This window comes from Drosophila biarmipes, chromosome X, assembly GCF_025231255.1.
Source record: "Drosophila biarmipes strain raj3 chromosome X, RU_DBia_V1.1, whole genome shotgun sequence".
In the NCBI taxonomy this organism is placed as follows: Eukaryota; Metazoa; Arthropoda; class Insecta; order Diptera; family Drosophilidae; genus Drosophila; species Drosophila biarmipes.
This window is the reverse complement of record NC_066611.1, coordinates 4154952-4174208: the sequence shown is the minus strand read 5'-3', so window position 1 is coordinate 4174208 and position 19257 is coordinate 4154952. Positions and strand designations below refer to the sequence as shown.

Below are 19257 nucleotides of genomic sequence, written 5' to 3'. Positions count from 1 at the left end.
TAATAAAAATAAGAGTGTTAAGGTCCTACAATTCTTTTATATATATTCACTTTATAACTAAAAAACAAAATATTTAGATCAAAATACATCCCAATAATCTTAGTACTTAATTAATTTGTTCTTGTCCATATAATAGTATCCGTTTTTTAAATCCTATCGGAAAGAGTTACTTTGCGTACACCCCATTTCGAGCATACAAAGTTTGGCCACAGACTCCTGGGTACACCACATACCCCCCAAAGAAACCCGAAAGATAAATAACCTGTGGAAAAGAGGCCGCGGTGTCGCCAATGCCACGAGCTGATGATTGTTGACTGTTGGCTGGAGTTGGCTTTCTGGCGTTAATGTTGACTATTGCCCGAGTGGCGCCCAGGTACAGTGGGAAATGGGCGGTGGAATTGGTGTCGCCTGGCCGGGATCCAGATGAGTTTTATGGCCGCCTAAGGTCAGCCGCCTTGTGTGGTGATTGTTGTCTGGGGAGCGATGATTTCACCTCGTTGGGATCGATAAAATACGATTTTCTAGAGCCTCTTTAATGGCCTAGATGTCCCAGATGGATTTGCATCTTTATGGCTGGAAAGTTGACTTTTCAGTGGGGCTAATGGATTATTAATAATGACTGGCATTGCTCTATAAACTTGTTGTTTATAGGCCAAGTTTTGCCAGTACATTTTGTAATATTCCGACCATCACGTGGACACCGAGCGGCGTTCTGTCGGGGCTTTCCCATGTCCTTCGCCTGACTGTCACGATCAGGAAATGCCATCGCCGAGATCCAGTTACCTTTCGAACTCATCTCCCCACTGTGCCACTCGGCTTTCAGTTTTTCGGCCCCTTCACCTGGGATCTGCATCTGCATCGGCACCTCCATCTCCATAACTTTGTAACTGCAAGTGTCTCCGTTGCGAGTTAAGCTGCCAACTTGACAAATGACTCACCCGACGCCAGCTACTTGGCACGATCACCCCTGTTCCCGCTCATCTTTTGGCTTGAACCTAAGCTTACTGAGTCCACTGAGAAAAAGTGTTGGAAAAGCATGCAATTTGGATGGAGAAAAAATGCAATAAAATACGCTTATGCATGGTGCGAAGGCAATATTTATATATAGTAAAGTTTAAAGTTAAGAACTAGAAAATAAAATGCAACTACACTACAACTACAGGAAATGTTGTCTTCGTATCATTCATAAGCATATTTTTAATGCATTTTTTCCTTATCCAAAATATCAATCGTTTTCCAACACTTTTCCTCAATGAGCTTAGAAAGAATTTGTTTAGTATTCAGCCAAGTATTTTTGTAGCAAGCTGCTTATATGTAGATAAACAGGTTATACAAAAATAAATAAAATAGGATATTAGCTAAAGAAATGTATCTTTAACAACAATTTTTTTTAGTTATTGATTTTGAAGTGTTGGAAAATTGAATAAAAAGCACCAGAAATGGTGTTAATAAAATTCCCAGCACCCTGATTTACGTTGCATTTAATTACAAACCAATGCACCGATTTCTCGCAGTGCAGCTCTGCTGCAGTTTCCGCCAGCAGCGAGGCGATGCGAGGAAATGATCCATCAAGCGTGTGAGCTATGTACGAATTTTGCAACTTGGCCACATGGTTGGCTGACTTGATGGCTACCCAGTTGCGGCTTCTGCTTGTAAAGCGGTTGACCCTGGTCAAGAATCGGGCGCTCAAAGTGGTTTAATAAACTGAAACTGCAATTATGTACCTGGCCGACCTGGCCCAGCCACCCGCCGTTGGTCTGAGATTTATTTTGTGGATTCTCGACCAGATTAGTCTGGGCCACGCAGTTGCCGCGTTTTTTGCGATAAATAGCGAGTGGCGATCCAGTGGTTACAGCATTCGAGTGCCACACTTCGAGACGCACAGCGAAAGACAAAAAAACCGGCCAGGATCTACTCACCGAGGCAGGACTTCAAGTTTTAGAATCCCAAACTCCCAAGATGAAGGTGTTCATTGTACTCTGCGCCCTGGTGGCCTGCGTTTCGGCCGGAGTGGTGCGCTCCTCGGGCTGGGGATCAAGTCCTTGGGGCAGTGGCAGTTCGGGATGGAACAGTGGCTGGACCGTCCAGCAGCCCCAGGTCGTCAAGGTCATCAAGCTGGGCGGCAACTCCGGATGGGGAGGCGGCAACTCTGGATGGGGCGGCAACTCCGGATGGGGCGGTAACTCTGGATGGGGCGGCAACTCCGGATGGGGCGGCAACTCCGGATGGGGCGGCAACTCAGGATGGGGCGGCAACTCCGGCTGGAGCAGCGGCAACTCTGGTTGGTCCAGCTCCGGCTCCAATAGCGGCTGGTGGTAAGGCATTCTGGATCATTCTGGACCACCTCTAGGAGAGAAAACCCAATCCCTAATCCGCAGTCCCCCAGTTTCCCACTCCCCTCCCTCTGCACCTGGTTCACTATTCACGATTCTGTAACATAGTTTTTAAGTACCTTTTTTTTGTGTAACAAATGAATAAATAAATAAATCAAATGCATAAACCCAACGATGCTGCGTGTTATCGCCAACTAGCTTAGCATTTTTATGATGCATCTCTGAATTATGGATCGTTAGCAATTAACGTTCTAAACTTGAAAACGGAGTTCATCATGCTGAGCAATTATTTATGTTATTTATGTTTTTCGCTTGCAAATGATTGTGGAACAGCGTGGTGGTGGCCAAGGTGCTGATGCGAGTGGGGTTCAACAGAGATCATCATCATCATAAGGAGGGGGAGGCACCGAGATTTTTTTCAAAACAGCATCCAAACATTATACAGTGCTTACAAAAATTATAAAATTTTGGGACATGTATTTGTTAAACTAATGTCACATTTTTACCGATCACACAGATAATTATTTGAATACGAAATTCGAGTGTTTAGTTTTATGAGGATACAAAAATCCTTTGTTTTTGATCGTCTATTTAAGGACCAGATGTTTGTAAATATAATCTCTATTTATCCCATTGGGAAACATATTTTGTCACATCTTGCCACATATTTTTTTAAAGAATCTGGAATCTAGTATACCTTTTAACCTATGAGAAAAGGGAATGAATATCCAAGACAGCTGGGAGAAGAGTTTCTCAATCTAGACTGTGGACGGAAAAAAGAGGGGAAAGGCACCAAATTACGAATTCTATAAGAACATTATACGAGTCCATTGAAATCAATTGACCAGCAAAGAAAAAGAAAGCCTCATGAATATGGGTATGGAGCTTTTATATCAAAAGTAAGTTAGAAAGAACCTGTGACCACAATAAAAACGAACCTCAAGTTGAACCTCATTGAATGGCTAATAAAATACTGGTTATCGTACTGTTATATTTCAAACACATTTTATTCCTTGGGGTAAAGGTGTTGGTTGGAAAGTATTTATTCGGTATATAGAACAAAGCGCTTCCGACCAAACCCTGTGAGCTCCGTTTAAGCATACAGATTCTACAATTATTTACGAATACCCATCTTTTTGCCACAAATTATTAAAATTGAATAAGTAATCAACACAAGATTGAACTAGGGCCTACGAAGCCCCTGTTTGTTTGGACCGTTTGTTCATAGGTGAAATTGGTTGGCTGAGTACAAGGTATGTGATAGGCGAGACACTCGTCTTTTTCCACATCCAATCGAAACCCTCCGAGAACCACTGTGCAGACAATTTTGGGCGCCGCTGCGATTGTCTTGTGAACACAACTGTGGTTGCAGCCCGCAGATGTGCATATGGTAGCACGCGTTGGCAGCCCAGAGGAGCTATGTGCCGCACTCGCCGCCGAGTCGATGAAATTTATGGTAAGTAATGCACTTGAGCATGCACCCAGCCATGTTTGCACGCCAATTGACATTGAACCAGTGTCTGCGGAGTCGTGCCTCGTACATTTAGCGATTCAATTGCGGCTGCTGTATAAATGAAGATTAATCGCAAATATTGCATGGCAATAGCGAGAAACGAAGCCGAAATTGAGCATAAATGCGAAATGAAAATTATAGGAGAATCGGTTGTTAATGATCACCATTTAGATGCTCTGCGGTATGAGAATTAGCAGTTCTTTGATATGTTCGTAGGTTAATTAAAGACAGTCCTTAGTTATTTAAAATCCCAATGTTTTTCTTACTTAAACAAATGGTTTGTTTATCTATTAAATTTAACGGTTTCAAAGGATAGGTATATCACATTAAATACACACTAAATATAATAATAATAATAATATATTTGGCCTATTTATTTCCCTACAATTATTCCGACAAATTCCCACACTCCGCAACGCCGATAAATGTTTACCACCAGTTCCATAACTCACTTAGCCCCGCCAAGCGGCAAGTCTTGAACATTCTTAGAAATAATAATTAAGAAAAATTCAACAACAAATTGCATGGCCGGCAGCAAAAAAGAATGCCTAGAATTTCGCATGGAAATAGTAGACTTGTAAGACAAATTGCAAGGCGTTTCGTGGCCAAGTGTGCTGTGTGCTGTGGCAATTAATGATGCAGCCATGGCTCAGCAGTTTGCAAGTGCTGCGGTGGCGTATGCGCGATGTTCCCAGCCGGCGCACATTGCGTATCCGCCGAGTGCGCCGGCGTACTTGAGAACTTTTTCGAGCCAGACAAGCTGCTGGCCAAGTCGCATTGTGCCGACGTGAAGTGCAGTTCTCAACCTTCCTTTGGGAGCTCGGCTGGAGTTTGGAGGGATGGCAGGCTGCTGACTCAGCCGAAGTTTCCGCCTTGCCGAGCTATAAAAACATGCCTCAGTTCTGGGCTGCTTCATCAGTGGTGTTGAGCCTCCAGCAGCGATTGCATTGCCAGAGTTCGGTTCCAAGTCGGCCCCATTTTTTCATATTTTTTTGAGTGACATTTAAGGATGCGTCGCGCTGTGATCCTTGTGTTCGTGTGCGGTCTGATGATCGCCCTGGCCTCGGCCGGCTTGCTGGGCGGCGGAGGCGGTGGTGGTGGCTACGGCGGCAGTGGCTACGGTGGTCAAGGCGGAGGCGGCCAGGGTGGCTGGCAGAAGAACGGAGGAGGCGGTGGTGGCCAGGGAGGTTATGGCGGAGGTAACCAAGGTAGGTGCAACATAGCCCCATTTTTTTCCATGTTACAAATACGCACAAATTTCTTTACATTTCTTAAGTGCTGCTAAATTTATTTTAATATAGCCAATTTTTTTTAGATGTTTTCTGAATTTGGGGATCTTGTTAAAAATGATATTCTTAGATATTGATTTTTTTTAAGATAACCATTTTTGTTTGTTAATCTTGGCCTATTTTTAGGTCATTGCAAATCATTGCCAAAATTTAATAACAAAGTGTCTAAAAATATTGTATAGTCAGTTTTTATATTCAAAAAGGCTTAGTCATTATTTATTTATTTATAAAATACTAATAAACAATTCAATTTATGAGCTAGCAATGATGTTGAGCAATGGCGACGTGGGCTTTACCCACTATAAATAAAAGTAATAAGTTAAGGTAAAACGCTCGAAATGTTTAAGCTAAGTGGCATTTAAAAGTTACTAATAGTTTATTTTACAACCTGATTTTAATATATTTTTGAGTTATTGGCGATTTTGTCTATATATTAAAACATTGATTGACTCATAGGTATACTTTTTTGCAAATAGATTATGTTTACTAAACTAAAGACTTTTTTCTCAAATATAATCTAAGTCGCCATTAACTCTGAGTTTTTAAAGTTCATGGTAAATATTTTATTGGATGTTGGTTTCCAAAATGCAGGGTACTATTTATCTTTGACTTGCATTTCCCCCGTTTCAGGTGGACATGGAGGCGGAGGCCAGGGAGGCTGGCAGAAGAACGGAGGCGGCCACGGAGGTGGTGGTCACGGAGGTGGTGGACAGGGGGGCTACGGAGGCGGTAGTCAAGGTAAATAAATATTTCATAAGTATTTTATAATTAAAAGTACTCCAATATCCACTTTCTTACTGCCCTCAGGTGGCCATGGACAAGGAGGCTACGGCGGTGGCCAAGGAGGTGGTCACGGAGGCGGCAGCAAGTCCCTGGCCGGCAACCGCGGCAGTTCCGTCTCCTGGCAGGGCGGAAACGGAGGCAACAACAAGCACGGCGGCGGCGGCGGAGGAGGCGGTGGCCTTTACGGAGGCGGTGGCGGCGGAGGTGGCAAGCACCACGGCGGTGGCTGGTAGATACCACTAAAAGAGCAGCTAACCACCCCGACTGGTGCTGACCTGTGTTCCATGGCATAGAGATAGAGACAACCCCCTGGATCTTCCTGTTTTTTTCTATCCATAGCCCTTCTATTTCTGCTATTGCTGTTTTTTGTACTAATAAAACTATTCTATGCATTTTGTAAATCTTTTGTTTTTGCTTTGTTGATTGAAACGATGTGGGAAGGGTATTGAACTGGTATTTCTAAGATCCACTAAAGAAGTAAATACAAACTAAATTTTCCTACCCTTAATGCTAGAATATACATTTCCAAAAACTTTCCGTTTAAGTTTAATTTTAATATTATGTTTTAGACAGCTCACAAATTGAAATCGCTCCCTATTCCTCTCTTTAGCTGGCTTACAGGTATCTGATAGTCGAGGCACTTACATTATTTTAACCGCATCAAAGGGTTTATAATGTCCCTTGTTTGGTATTTTGCTACCCCTTGATCTTCTTGTTTTGCAAAGAGCTTTTAAGCTTCAAAAGGTAAAAGGTAGTTATATTTCACGTTGTTTTTAAAAACATTTACATAAAACACTTAAAATGTACATATATTTATACGAAAAACTATTCAGTTAGCGAACCAGTCTCTTTATTTTTAGATGTCAAGCCTTTTTTTGCTGCCGATCGACCTTCTTGTTTTGAAAAAAAAAAATGTTGTTGTACAAGGTAACATATAAACATATTTTAATTTAGTTCTTATTAAAATGCTAACTAAACATTTTTTACTTACACATATTAATATAGTTAAAATTTAATTCTGTTTCTCAAATACTTGAGGTGCGTTTTTCATTACGATGGCAGGCTCTTTCTAGCTCACGTTTCATATAAAACTTTATATCTTTTATAATTATGATATTTCTCACTCACCATATATGTACTTGAGACGTTGCTTTTCCTGGTTGAACTCCCTTGTCCCAAAACGTATCATGTTTTTCTGAAACTTGTAATGTGGTGCCTTTCCTCTCTTTTTTCGTCCATAGCGTACTTTAAACTTAAATCTAAAATTGTGATCTCTCCACACGACACTGTCGACAGTCGAATACTAATGCCAATACTGATTCTGATTAGGAAACTGTTCTCCCAGCCATCGAGGATATTCATGCCCGTTACTCGTAGGGTAAAAGGTATTCTAGATACGACGTAAAGGAAGTAACAGGAGGAAGCATAAGTATACATATTCTTAATGTTGGGATTTTCTATGCAAATTCTTGAGGTTCTGAGAAAGCGCCAGTTTATGGTGTTATGGGGCGTCACGCCCATTCTAACAATATTCTGAACATTGCTGCTTGTATATCTCTATTTCTTTCGCAATTCCCTTTGCTGAGTAATGGGTATCTGATAGTCGAGGCCGTCGACTATAGCTTTTTCTCTTGTTTTGTTTTATAAAAATGATCTGACTAATTTCTAAATTAATTTAAGGCAATAAAATCACTCACCTTTTCTTTTAAAACATCATTATTCAAAATTACTTTCTCGTAAGATTTATTCACATATTAAGAAACACAAAAAAAATGTTGATTAAGTTTAGGGCAGAGAATGTTATGTACAAGTTGAGCAGTGGATTCTAGTGTCGCCTCGTCGCCGGATTTCCTCGGTTGGATGTCGTCGGGTATGCAGGATCTGCTTACCAGCTCCAGCCGCCGCTCCCGCCGGATGACCAACCGCCACCTCCACCGCCGCCGGAGGACCAGCCGCTGCTGATCTTGCTGGGCCACGCGGAGGATCCGCCACCGGATGACCAACCGCCTGAGCCGCCGCCGCTCTTCCAGCCACCGCCTCCCGAGCCACCAGATGACCAGCCACCTCCACCACCGCCGCTCTTCCAGCCGCTGCTCAAGCTACCCAGGGCCTGGGACTTCCAACTAGAGAGACTGGACAGGGCGCTGGATAATCCCGAGCTGCCGCCCGACTTCCAGCCGGAGGAGCCGCCCGAGGTGGGCCAGCCAGAGGATCCGCCGGAGGACCAGCCGCCAGAGCCGCCAACACTCTTCCAGCCACCGCCTCCGGAGCCACCGGATGACCAGCCGCCGCCGCCGCTCTTCCAGCCTCCTCCTGATCCGCCACCGGAGGACCAGCCTCCTCCGCCGCCACCGCCGGATGGCCAGGCACTGATGATGACCTTGCTGCCTCCGCCGCCGGAGGACCAACCGCCGGAGCCACCTCCGCTGCTCCAGCCGTGTGGCGTGGCCTGCGCCACCAGGCAGCCCAGCGCCACCAGCAGACCGAGAAGGCCGAGTCGTCGCGTTGTCATCGTGGTTTGCATCTCCGTAGCTGCCGTGCACTAACTAATGCCCCACTACAGCCACTCTCGACTATTTATACCAGAATCCAAGATTCTGAGCCACCGAGCCACTGAGACGCAGAGCCACAGCTTCGCCACAGCCGCTGCCTCGTATAATCAGATGTAATTGCCAAAAGTGCCAGCGACCAGCTTACAATGGCCAGTGGCTGGGTGGTGCTTCGGGTGGCTGCGAGTGGGTCGGCGAGGGTCGGGTGGTGGCTCGACTCAGCTCAGCACTTGGGCCTCATTATGCCGACTCCGACTTTCGATTTCGTACGCTTCGTGGGCCCACGTAGGTCGGCTGCTCTGCGCCCAGCAAACGCCTCCAGTGGAGCACCTGACGTGCTGGATAGGAAACACTCGACTGCAGCGGATCCAGGTCTTCAGGATAACGGAAAAATCTGTCAAGCAAAAACACCATTCAAGAGGTCAACAAAAATAGTGACGATCGCACCAAAAGCTCTGACATCAGCGTTCGTGGCTAAAAATGATTTTAAGCTAAACTGTATGCACTACATAAAATTTACCCATTATGTGGCTTTATGCTGTAGTTCCCCAGCGCACTCTGCGATTCGTCACTAGGGAAAGCAAAACGTCTATTTTTTAAAGCTATCAGAAAACTATATGGTATTTTCTTTAATGTGGGGACAATAAATATTCAATATTCATCAATCAGTCAATTATCGTAACATTTAAGATTTTGTGTTTGAAACTGGCCATTATCCATTACTCTGAAATATTATTATATTCAAATTATTATTTGTGACACTATCCACAAGCTAATAAAAAATATTTAACATTGCTAAAAACAAATTTTATTATAACTTATTAGAAAATATTAAAATTAACAGAAATATTCTTTCTTTTATACTCTATATATTAAGGAATTATAATTAGTAATAAAGTAGGAATATGATTAAATATACATACATACTGTGCAGCATAAGCCATACTTTTTTATCTAAGCCATTCCAAACACTCCGCTTAAACGTGTGTTATTCGTTTGTAGGCCAGTGTCGCCCAGACAAGCTGATACCGCATCATGATCATCGATCTATTGGCTCTCCATTTTTTGTAGCAACCGCAAAGTACTTAATTGAGCTCGCCTGCCGGCGGTTGGATGGCCAGATACACTCGCACAAAGGAATGGGAATAGGCGCCCGGGGCGCCAGGGATGGATTCTTTATGCCTGCCCATTATTGAGGACGGCGATGGCGATACAGATGGAATTGGAGATGGTAATGGCACTGCAGATTGCAGATTGCAGGTGGAGGTGTGCGATGGTAATGGCGATGGCGATGGAGATGGAGGTGGAGATCGGAGGCCGGAGCAGCTGCGTGTTTGACTTGTTGGCTACCGTGCTGCGGTTGCACATAATTCGTGCTGTCTGGCAAATCGGGTCGCCGGCAAATCAATCAATCAGTCGACCGGGGGCCTGGGTCCAATTGTTCGGGTGCAACTTATGAGTTGACACAGAACCCATCACGAGAGATTGATGGGTTGCTCAAGAAGGTGGCTCACTCGATGAGCCGTCCTGGCTGGCATTGTGTGCTTTATTACTCCAAAGATACATATCATTGCCTTGGGCCAATAGCATTCAGAAGTTCATATACCCTAACCAAACCCTGACCAAATAATTCCTATTCTCAGTTAAATATTATTTTTAAACTTTATTTAAACTCCTCCTTAAACTCTTCGTTTTAATTTTAATAGCTAAATTCCTATTATACCCAATATATTTGCCTCAGAGAAAGGAATTAAAATTCTATTTTTAATACAAATTTATTCCACAAATCTTTTGAACACAGAGCAGAACGGATATTTTGTGAATATTAAAATCGGCCTATCTTGTCCCAAAATGCTAATTATAGACGCCTGAGCAGCCCGCTCTAGAACCGAGCCACTTGAACCCTTTGGCTTTTCCACGTTCCACCGGTGGCCGCATTTTAATTCATGGGCGGCATAAAAATCAAATTTGGGGCTTTTGTGCGATCGACTGGCAGTCGTTCGTTTTCGACGGCTTGATCGATCGCCATCGATGGAAAACAATAAAATGCGCTTTTTTCGTTGCGCAACTGCTGCAAGTGAATAAGCCAAGAGAGAAAAATGTCGAAAAGCGCCTAAGTACCTGTCCCATTACCGTCTTACTTCGACTGGCAGGCGATGACCTCAGCCGCTTGGCCATTGGGTCAGAGTTGGAGTCGGAGCAGGAAACTAAAGTCCCGCCAACCGGTTCCCCTCCCAGCCACAAAGCAACCAATTAAAAATGGAAATTCTTTTCTCGTATATTTATAAATTCTAACAAACAAATACCTCTAAAAGTATAAAAAAAAATATTAAATCCTAAGCTGCTTGGCTTCTTGTTTGGCAGTTTGAACTATTTGAGGTTGGTCCCTGGCCGGGTCCATCCTTACCAGCCCTTGTTCCAGCCGGACTGAGCGCCGCCGGAGGACCAGCCGCCGGACTGAGCACCTCCCGAGGACCAGCCGCCAGACTGGGCGCCGGAGTAGCCACCCGAGTAGCCACCGGAGTAGCCGCCGGAGTATCCACCAGACTGGCCACCAGAGTAGCCCTCGTTGATGACCTTCACGATGACCACCTTCTCAACGGGCCGGGGGGCAGAGTATCCGCCACCACCAGAGTATCCGCCGCCGTTGGAGTATCCGCCGGAGTAGCCACCGCCGTTGGAGTAGCCACCACCACCACCGCCGAGCTTTCCGCCGAGGCCGCCGCTCAGACCGCCCAGGCCGCCGCCCAAGCCTCCGCCGAGGCCACCCAGCTTGCTCTGCAGCAGCTGGCCAATGCCGCCAGCGCTGCCTCCAATGGAGCCACCGCCTCCGCCGCCGCCGCCAAGACGACCGCCCAGGGAGGCCTGGCCAACGGACAGGACGGCGGCGAGGATCACCAGGATGCAGGCAAACGGTTTCATCTCGAGCAGCGAATGGGTAACAATCGGTTTCGAACAGCTGACCAAACTAATTTCATCGACGGCCGGCACACGCACCTTTATACCCCCGAAAAATCGATGGACCGTTCCGAACGAGATGGGGGCCCAATTAGAAGCCATTGATGGGCAGCGCGACCAGAGCAGCATCATTTTCGGCTTCGGCTGCGATTTCATAATAACCCACATTCGCCCATGCTCGCCGGCGGTTCTTTTGTTTGCCTATGCTAATCTGTGCGCATGCGCGCCTTACTTCGGATACTTTACTTCGGATGAGGAACCGCTTCTCCTCCAGCTGGCACAGTGGGATGGGAGGTGCTAAGTCGGCTGGGGGAGTTGGGAAATCGAATGAAAACATCATCTAAGCGGTGATGAGAAGAGCACACATTTCGGGTAACCAGCAGGTTAAAAAAAGGGGGAATCATACGTAAATCAAGTACAAATGCCGGAATTGGCATAGACTTAAATTACTTTCTAAGTACGCCAGCTACTGATTTAAGAACGATATTTGATTATGTTATATTAAAAATGAAAATTGTCATTTGATCATTGATCCTTTTGTTAGTTGATCAACGCTTAAAATAAATATCGATCTTAATGGCTTGCGGAGCCATGCAGCTTTAAAAAAACTGATCTATTTACAGATCTAAAATACAGTTCAGCATTGATACAGATGAGGATGGATTTAAGTAATACTCTTTCTTGTACCGGGAATTACGTAACTATTTATTACTGGTCGGCTAAGTTTTTCTTATTTGTATCTTAATTAATTAATTAATAAATCTTTCTTCTATGCTCCGCAAACAAACCACAACACACATCATATTTAACTTTCCAGTCTCCACAGTCAATTATTTTTATTTCGTTAGCGCCATATTTTAATAATGTTGGTCTTATGGAAATATATATTTTAAGACATTTACTATTGGCCTTACAGATTAATATTAGTTTAATTTAACTTTTTGCACTGACTTTTCGTTTACTAAAAAAGTATACAAAGAAGAAAATTTCCCTAAAGTTCCTAATGTTTGCCAAGCTAATTGAATTGCACCTGCCGACATCCACATCAACAAAGCAAAAGGTGTCAAGTCGAGTATTTTTATATAGTTTGTTAAAAAACTCCCTCAACAACGTTTTCTAAGAGACCCTAGAACAACCAGTGTCAAGCCACTGTGCCAACCACCGAAAGTCAAACAAATTATCAGCATTTAATCACCGCGGCAGGCGGTGAGCAACAATGGGACGAAAATCAACATTTATATCAATGTTTTGTCAGTTGGCCAGAGGAGCGTATTGGCCAAAAGCAGAAGCAGAAGCAGCTAAGCCGAAGTGTCAAGCTGATGAATGGCCCCGGGTATCGGTCTTCAATCGTGAGTTCTGCCCCAAGGTTCGGGCTTGCGGTGGGAAACTGAGGCATCTTCCTGCTTTGGCCAGAAGTCGGTCGGAGGCCTTTTTAACTGGGTATTTGTATTCCCAGTACCTACATCCGTAGCCCATATCATCGCTTATTAATACGCGGCGAACCGGTTCGGCAGTTCTATTTCTATGCTTCAGCTTGGCATGTATTTGCATAGTGGCTCGGCGGATATGGCAGATTGCCTGGGAATTTTCGGCGGCCCTCTAGTTGTCGGTACTAACCCGAAAGATAAACACTCTTTGGAGAACTCTCCCACAAGTCCAGGGGTTCAATGCACTCACCAAGCACACGCCTCGGACATCGGGAAAAATACGATCTAACATAAAGAGTGATGCGGATTGGTTCGTGTTTTTTTGCAAGTTTGTTTCAGTCTTTGGCATTTACATACTCGCTCTGGGGTCCATGAATATTCATAGTCGTATTATTCGATTATACTTCAAGCTGTAAGCTCAAACCGACGACAGCATTCGATTGGTTACTTATCAATTAGGTGGAAAACAAGTTGGCCAAGCAGAAAGAAGTAGCAAGTAGAAGTCTATGAAGAGCTCTTCGCGGTCTTAAAAATGATGAGCGACGGCCACTCGAGGCTAGGAAATATCAATTTTAATAAGATTTCCTCATTACCGACGTATTGACTTTATTGATTATCAAATATAAATGACGGTCATAAATGGAGAAATAAATGGCTTAATAAACAATTTGTATAAGAAATATCAGTGATTAATTTGAATCATATTCAAACTTGAAATATGGTAAATTAGAATATTGCACAGAAACAACGTTAATAATTATTGGACTGCTTTTGGAATTATAATATCTACATATGTTGTTATATTGGTAAACGTGAAATTTAAAGATTGTTTCTATTTTCTTTATAAAGTTATTTTACATTTTTTGGTCCCCTTTTTCAGGGGGCAACTTAAAGTTACATTTTAGTAAATAATACTCAAATGAGTTTAGAATCACTTCTGGTTTGGCAAATAACCGACTGATGATCGGCTAGACCCCACCCCAGTCTCAATGTCCGCCCATTGTTAAGTCAAAATGCTAATACATATGCATATATACTTAAATATAAATCTGCCTTACAATAGCGGCTATATTACCGAGCCTACAAAACTATTTCCCATCGCTTCGCCTTCGGGCAGCTGAAGGCTTCCATTAAAAACAACAGAATTAACATATTTAATTGCGAGTTATGTACCCAAATGAAATTACCAGTGCAATAGTAAACACAAAGGCAAATATGGATAGAAACCGAAACCGAGACCAAGCCAAAAGCCAGGCCAAAAAGTGAACGGAGTAGCGCTGTTGTTGGGAGAACTTCGGGTAGAGTCATCGCACCGCTTGGATGGGAGGGCATTACGGCTGAAATTGATGACACTCATAAATAAGTTGGTAATGTGTAGTGATAATAACTAATATTGTGCCAACATCAATTCATTCCAAATGCGAATGTGCAAGTTGGCATAGAAAATGGCCCCATGCATTTGCCTTTTTATGGGAAATCCAGCCAGCACATAAATAACCATCGCACATCGCTCCTATCTATATTAATTCTACATATACAATTTGATCATCTCCGTGCCGAGATCTCGTACATATGCAAAAGGCTAATTGATGGCAGGCAGTCCCATATAAATATAGGCTGATTACACTGCCAGATCGTCGGCGATGGGGTTGTAAAACACCGATAATTGCCAGCTAATCGATTGCATTCTCCCATCAATCACTAAAATCCGCTTAGGGGGCGTGTCCGCCTAGGCTCATAGAAACCAGGATGGAATCATCCCCTGAAACAGAGAAAATTCTAAAACATTTTTGTTTTCTACTTCAATGGTTTATTTTACTATACTATATTTACAGGAAATATATAAAATATAACGATCTACCGATTAAAATGCCCAAGGCGTCAAGAATATAAAATGTAGCATTAATTATATGCCAGTTCCATTGACCAAATTAGTTTCAAATAAATTTCCAAATCAAAGACACATCGCAGTGTTAATCTTTGAAATGTGCATCAAGAGTTTGTCAAATACCTAAGAGCCAAAAAAACAGGTAACCAGTTGAAGAAACTGCAAAAGCCCAAACAGGTTGCCACACACGCACGCATAATTTGTCCAGATTGGTGTAAATAAAAGAGAGATACCCATTTGTTTATAAACAAACATGCGAATCGTAATGCGTTCGCCCAAGGCTCCCTGGCAACCGAATACCCAAAGCCAAGAGCCAAACGCACATGGCAAGCTCGGTCGAGACTCGTTGACGCCGCAACTTCATGATTATCGAATCAAAGACAATGCCAGACAAAGAAAATCGGCGGATTCAAAGCCAAACAGCGACTGCCAGCGGAAGTAAAACAAAACGAAATACACGGAAAGTACACAAAAACTGAAAAGCCAAGAGGCTGATTTTCGTATAAATCATTGACAGCCAGTAAACTGTTCAGCTTCATGTTAGGCACACACACTGGAATTAAGTAGATGTTTTATGGGCCTGTGTCAAGGATTGGCATTACCACCTCAGGTTCCCCTGCCTGACCACAGAAACCGCAGTCGAATATTATTTATAGGACATCCTTTAAAGCCATCTCCCTTTCCTTGGCTCTTTTGCCTCCATGAACTTTCGACCTCGGTGGCAACGGCTGGAAATGACCTTGAACTTCAGTAATCCAGTCCCCCTCGCAAGGGCAAAGAGCGAGTTGTAAACTGGTTTCCTCGTGCCAGCAAACAAAAGACTTAGGCAACGAACTTTGCCATAGCGCCATCTGCCCCTGAAGGTGCGAAAGCTTTCTGAGCAAAAAGCTGTGCGCAGTACACTGTAGGAAATACTTTCATTGCTTAAAAACATTGATCCTGAAGTTATTTATCGAATTAGATACCAAAGTTAGATACCAAATGACCTTCTTAGTTGTAAAAGGTAACAGATAGTTATATATTAATTTAGTTCCTTTTAAAAGGCTAACCAAACATTTTGCTCTTTAAATTTACATATATTAATACGGCTAAAATTGAATTGTGTTTCCCATCAACTGGATGCACAAATCTGAAAAAATGAAAGATATAATTGCTTGTGTACAGCGTTAAATGTGTATAAATATATATAAATGGGTATTCATAGCCATTTCTAGTAAGAGGTTGTATACTAGATTGTATAAAAAGTATGTAACAGAAGGAACATTTCGGATCTATCTATCTATTTCTACATTCTCTGTTTCAGAACCTTAAGAATCTGCATGCCTCAGCGTTCGACGGACGGACAGATAGACAGGCAAAAGGACAGACAGGCATGGCTAGATCGACTCGGCTGTGGTCCTTATAAAAAATACATATATACTTTATAGGGACGAAAACGCTTCCTTCTGCCGAATATAGTATTCCTTTTACTCTACGAGTAACGGGTATACAAATCGGAATACTGTAGCATATAGCTACTATTAAAATGCAACATTATAGCATCAATAGTATTGTGATTAAATCTGAATTTTATAAAAATTGGAAAACCTTGTATACTTATTTATTTATTTTATTGTACACTGTTACCAAAAGTTTAAGCTTAAGGTACAGGGGGAATCGGCCATAGTTTCTAAGACTTTCGGCCGGACTAAATTATAAATGTACAAATTACCCTGTACATATATATGATGATTGTTTTCATAGGAACGTCTTGCAAGGGTATAAGAACTTCTTCTTGTCGAAACTAGCTTCCTTTTTGGTTTTAAACCATTTTTGTTTTCCAGCGGTTGGGATTTCTTGTAAAAATGCGACCACAGACTCCTGCAAGTGGTTTATATTGGAATAATCTCCAAAGTTGTTTTTATTTCGAAGCCGAAAAACACTTTAATATAAATGACAACCAAAAAATAAGGAAACACCAGCTTAAAAGCTCAATGTAGTTCGCAACCACTAAAGCTTGGTTTCAAAGCAAAGTCTAAAACCTGCTTGGCGGAAACGAAAGACTTAGAAAGTTTGCTTTCTTTCTGTTCCAAGCTAATTACAAAGAAACCAATTTGTACGTTAACATTTTATTGGTCGGACTCGGTTGCACATGTTGGGTAACAGAATTTATGGAAGTCATTGTTTAATCGTTCCACCAGCCAGCTCCGCCGCGGGAGCCACCGCCGTAGGCAGCGCCACCTGCACCACCGGCACCGAAGGCGGCGCCACCTGCTCCAGCGGCGCTGGAAGCGTGGTTAACGGTGTAGTCGAACTGGGCGGGATTGCCCCAGGCGTTGGCTCCAGCTCCTCCGGCACCACCCTGCCAGCCTCCAGCTCCTCCGGCACCACCCTGCCAGCCTCCAGCTCCTCCGGCACCGCCGCGACCAGCTCCAGCTCCCTGCCAGCCTCCAGCACCACGTCCACCGCCATAGGCAGCTCCTGCACCACCGCCATAGCCAGCTCCTGCTCCGCCACCATAGGCAGCTCCTGCTCCACCACCATAGGCAGCTCCTGCTCCGCCGGCACCTCCGCCAATGTGGACCTTAGTATTGCCCTGCGATTGGGAAACGTGGGAGATCAGACCCGCTCCAATGGCCGGGCGGCCACCGAAGCCGCCGGCGCCACCACCGCGTCCTCCGCCGGGCAGATAGCCACCGCCTGCTCCGCCGCCGGCACCACCGCGGAAGCCACCAGCACTGGCCAGAGCCAGAGAAGCCAACACGCAGACGAACACCTGAAGAGGATTATGTTTGGTAATCTGCCAAGTTCTCAGTGCTCCTTGAATTCTTACCTTCATTCTGGATTTAAAAGTTTATTAGATTTGGGATTCTGATCGAAGCTGAGATCCAATGGTTTGTGATGTCTTTGGCTTGAGACACACTTGATTTTATAGTCCAAGTCCTATGGATCTTCTTTGGCTAATGATCGGGCCAAGAAAACATCAAGCAAACAAAGGCAAGAAGTACACCAACAAAATCAATTTCAATTTTCAAAAACCAAAACATCAATTTGCTGCGCTCAATCATTAGATTCTCCAGCCCTCTGAACTCATCTTTATCTTTAGCTCTTCGGAGGCTGCTCTTCGCGCTGGTTTCCTTGGCTTTAATTAAAAGTCACAAATTAATTGCACGGCGGCAATTAGCCTTCGGGCTTCCGATGGCCCAATCCGCGCCAAGCTGCACGTTTTAAAAGCCCGAAAGGTGGACGCAGTGCGTCCAGTTTATGCCCATGTTGCCGTGTGGGCGCTTCACCCACTCCTGGCTGCTCCTCCATTTTTTGGACAAAATTTTTTTTTTTGTTTTTTCGAAAGTGAACAAATTGTTTGTTATGCAAGCGGCAATGCAGCAATGCAACACATCAACTTGACAGAAATAAAGTGGAACTCTTGCCGGGCAGAAATGCTGTGAATGGGAAATATTTGAAATGGGGAAGTCAAATATTTTGGCATCCTACCGAGCTGGAAGGCGAAATTGTGTGCCACCTGGAAAAGTGTGCAAAGTCACCATAATGACCCAGTGAAATAGGATTTTTTGTTGCGAGTTAGTGAAGGTTTTTCTGGCAATGATTCCTGACTTGTGATTCAATCGCATCCTACATTTACCTACTTATTATACAACAATTAAACGAAAAATAGACTATAAATAAATATTGTGCTAGGAGTAATAAAATCGCAAATAAATGCTCATGGTAGTGGTCATCCGACTCTTGCTGGGATTTTGACTTAAAATCGTATGACACTTGCTTGTTTTTCGGTTTAATTTACAACTTTTTTAGGTTTCCATGAGTTTTTCCATATTTCTGGTCAGAAACAAATTTTAATTTAATTTGTTAATCTAAAAACAAGTCAGTATTAAGTTAAACTAAAATATAATGGTTTAATCCATGAATAAAATTATTTTATCTTTCTAACAGAACAGCATTCATTTCTGCCGTATTTTATCTACAAAGTAAACAATATTTCTCCAATTTTAAAATAAGGCTGATGGGCTTAATTTCTAAATTAATTATTATATATAGATATATATATGCTGTTATGTAATGGTGCTGAATATCATTTTTTATAGGTATCCATGAGTATTTAAAATAATTCTAGGCATTCAGTCGAATGTGTTAGCTTTGAATACCTCAAAAAAATACATTTTATTTTAATTTAAAATCCAAAAATAAGTCAAAATTTAGTACAACTAAAACATAATCGTTAAGCCATGAATGTAATTCATTTTCTCTTCTAACACAAGCGCATTCAAATTAGGCTGATGGGCTTATAAAGTAAGCGATTAATAGCTTATTAAATGGTTTCTGCGGACTGCTAAAAAGCCAGTGGAACTCTAAGTGGCCGATGATGAAGTGCGTCTGTCGGCCGGCCTTATCTCTAATGGGACAACTTGGCTGGAGAATTGGAGCTGGCCATGGCGATGGAATTCATGCGAGGAAACCCGCACAGAAGCCAATCGCTTGGTTCATAGATCACCTGCGATGCAGGGTATTCAAAGTGG

The 19257-nt window shown here is 43.2% G+C and overlaps 5 protein-coding genes across 5 annotated transcripts; 2 read left to right on the top strand and 3 right to left on the bottom strand.

Moving 5' to 3' along the window:
- The first annotated feature begins 1845 nt into the window (after positions 1 to 1845).
- Positions 1846 to 2505, top strand: LOC108033036 (uncharacterized transmembrane protein DDB_G0289901). The gene has a single exon (XM_017107163.2). It carries the CDS (start codon positions 1960 to 1962, stop codon positions 2317 to 2319), a length of 360 nt encoding a protein of 119 aa, XP_016962652.1. The 5' UTR covers positions 1846 to 1959; the 3' UTR covers positions 2320 to 2505.
- A 2150-nt stretch (positions 2506 to 4655) lies between these two features.
- Positions 4656 to 6313, top strand: LOC108033048 (uncharacterized). Its single transcript, XM_017107174.3, has 3 exons — positions 4656 to 5054; positions 5766 to 5873; positions 5943 to 6313. Exons 1-3 carry the CDS (start codon positions 4856 to 4858, stop codon positions 6149 to 6151), a joined length of 516 nt encoding a protein of 171 aa, XP_016962663.1. The 5' UTR covers positions 4656 to 4855; the 3' UTR covers positions 6152 to 6313.
- A 1331-nt stretch (positions 6314 to 7644) lies between these two features.
- LOC108033027 (uncharacterized) lies at positions 7645 to 8444 on the bottom strand. Its single transcript, XM_017107154.3, has one exon. The coding sequence runs from the start codon at positions 8440 to 8442 to the stop codon at positions 7804 to 7806; it is 639 nt and encodes a 212-aa protein (XP_016962643.1). The 5' UTR covers positions 8443 to 8444; the 3' UTR covers positions 7645 to 7803.
- A 2283-nt stretch (positions 8445 to 10727) lies between these two features.
- Positions 10728 to 11477, bottom strand: LOC108033004 (acanthoscurrin-2). Its single transcript, XM_017107129.3, has one exon. It carries the CDS (start codon positions 11387 to 11389, stop codon positions 10871 to 10873), a length of 519 nt encoding a protein of 172 aa, XP_016962618.2. The 5' UTR covers positions 11390 to 11477; the 3' UTR covers positions 10728 to 10870.
- A 5427-nt stretch (positions 11478 to 16904) lies between these two features.
- On the bottom strand, positions 16905 to 17612 carry LOC108033005 (uncharacterized). The gene is made up of 2 exons (XM_017107130.2): positions 17553 to 17612; positions 16905 to 17495 (listed from the first exon to the last, which is right to left on the bottom strand). Exons 1-2 carry the CDS (start codon positions 17556 to 17558, stop codon positions 16905 to 16907), a joined length of 597 nt encoding a protein of 198 aa, XP_016962619.1. The 5' UTR covers positions 17559 to 17612.
- Between the last annotated feature and the right edge of the window lie 1645 nt (positions 17613 to 19257).

Coding starts and splice junctions, on each gene's coding strand:
- LOC108033036 (XM_017107163.2), top strand. CDS start 1,960: ATGAAGGTGTTCATTGTACTCTGCGCCCTGGTGGCCTGCGTTTCGGCC.
- LOC108033048 (XM_017107174.3), top strand. CDS start 4,856: ATGCGTCGCGCTGTGATCCTTGTGTTCGTGTGCGGTCTGATGATCGCC. Junction 5,055..5,765: donor TTATGGCGGAGGTAACCAAG/GTAGGTGCAACA, acceptor CCCCCGTTTCAG/GTGGACATGGAGGCGGAGGC. Junction 5,874..5,942: donor CTACGGAGGCGGTAGTCAAG/GTAAATAAATAT, acceptor TACTGCCCTCAG/GTGGCCATGGACAAGGAGGC.
- LOC108033027 (XM_017107154.3), bottom strand. CDS start 8,442: ATGCAAACCACGATGACAACGCGACGACTCGGCCTTCTCGGTCTGCTG.
- LOC108033004 (XM_017107129.3), bottom strand. CDS start 11,389: ATGAAACCGTTTGCCTGCATCCTGGTGATCCTCGCCGCCGTCCTGTCC.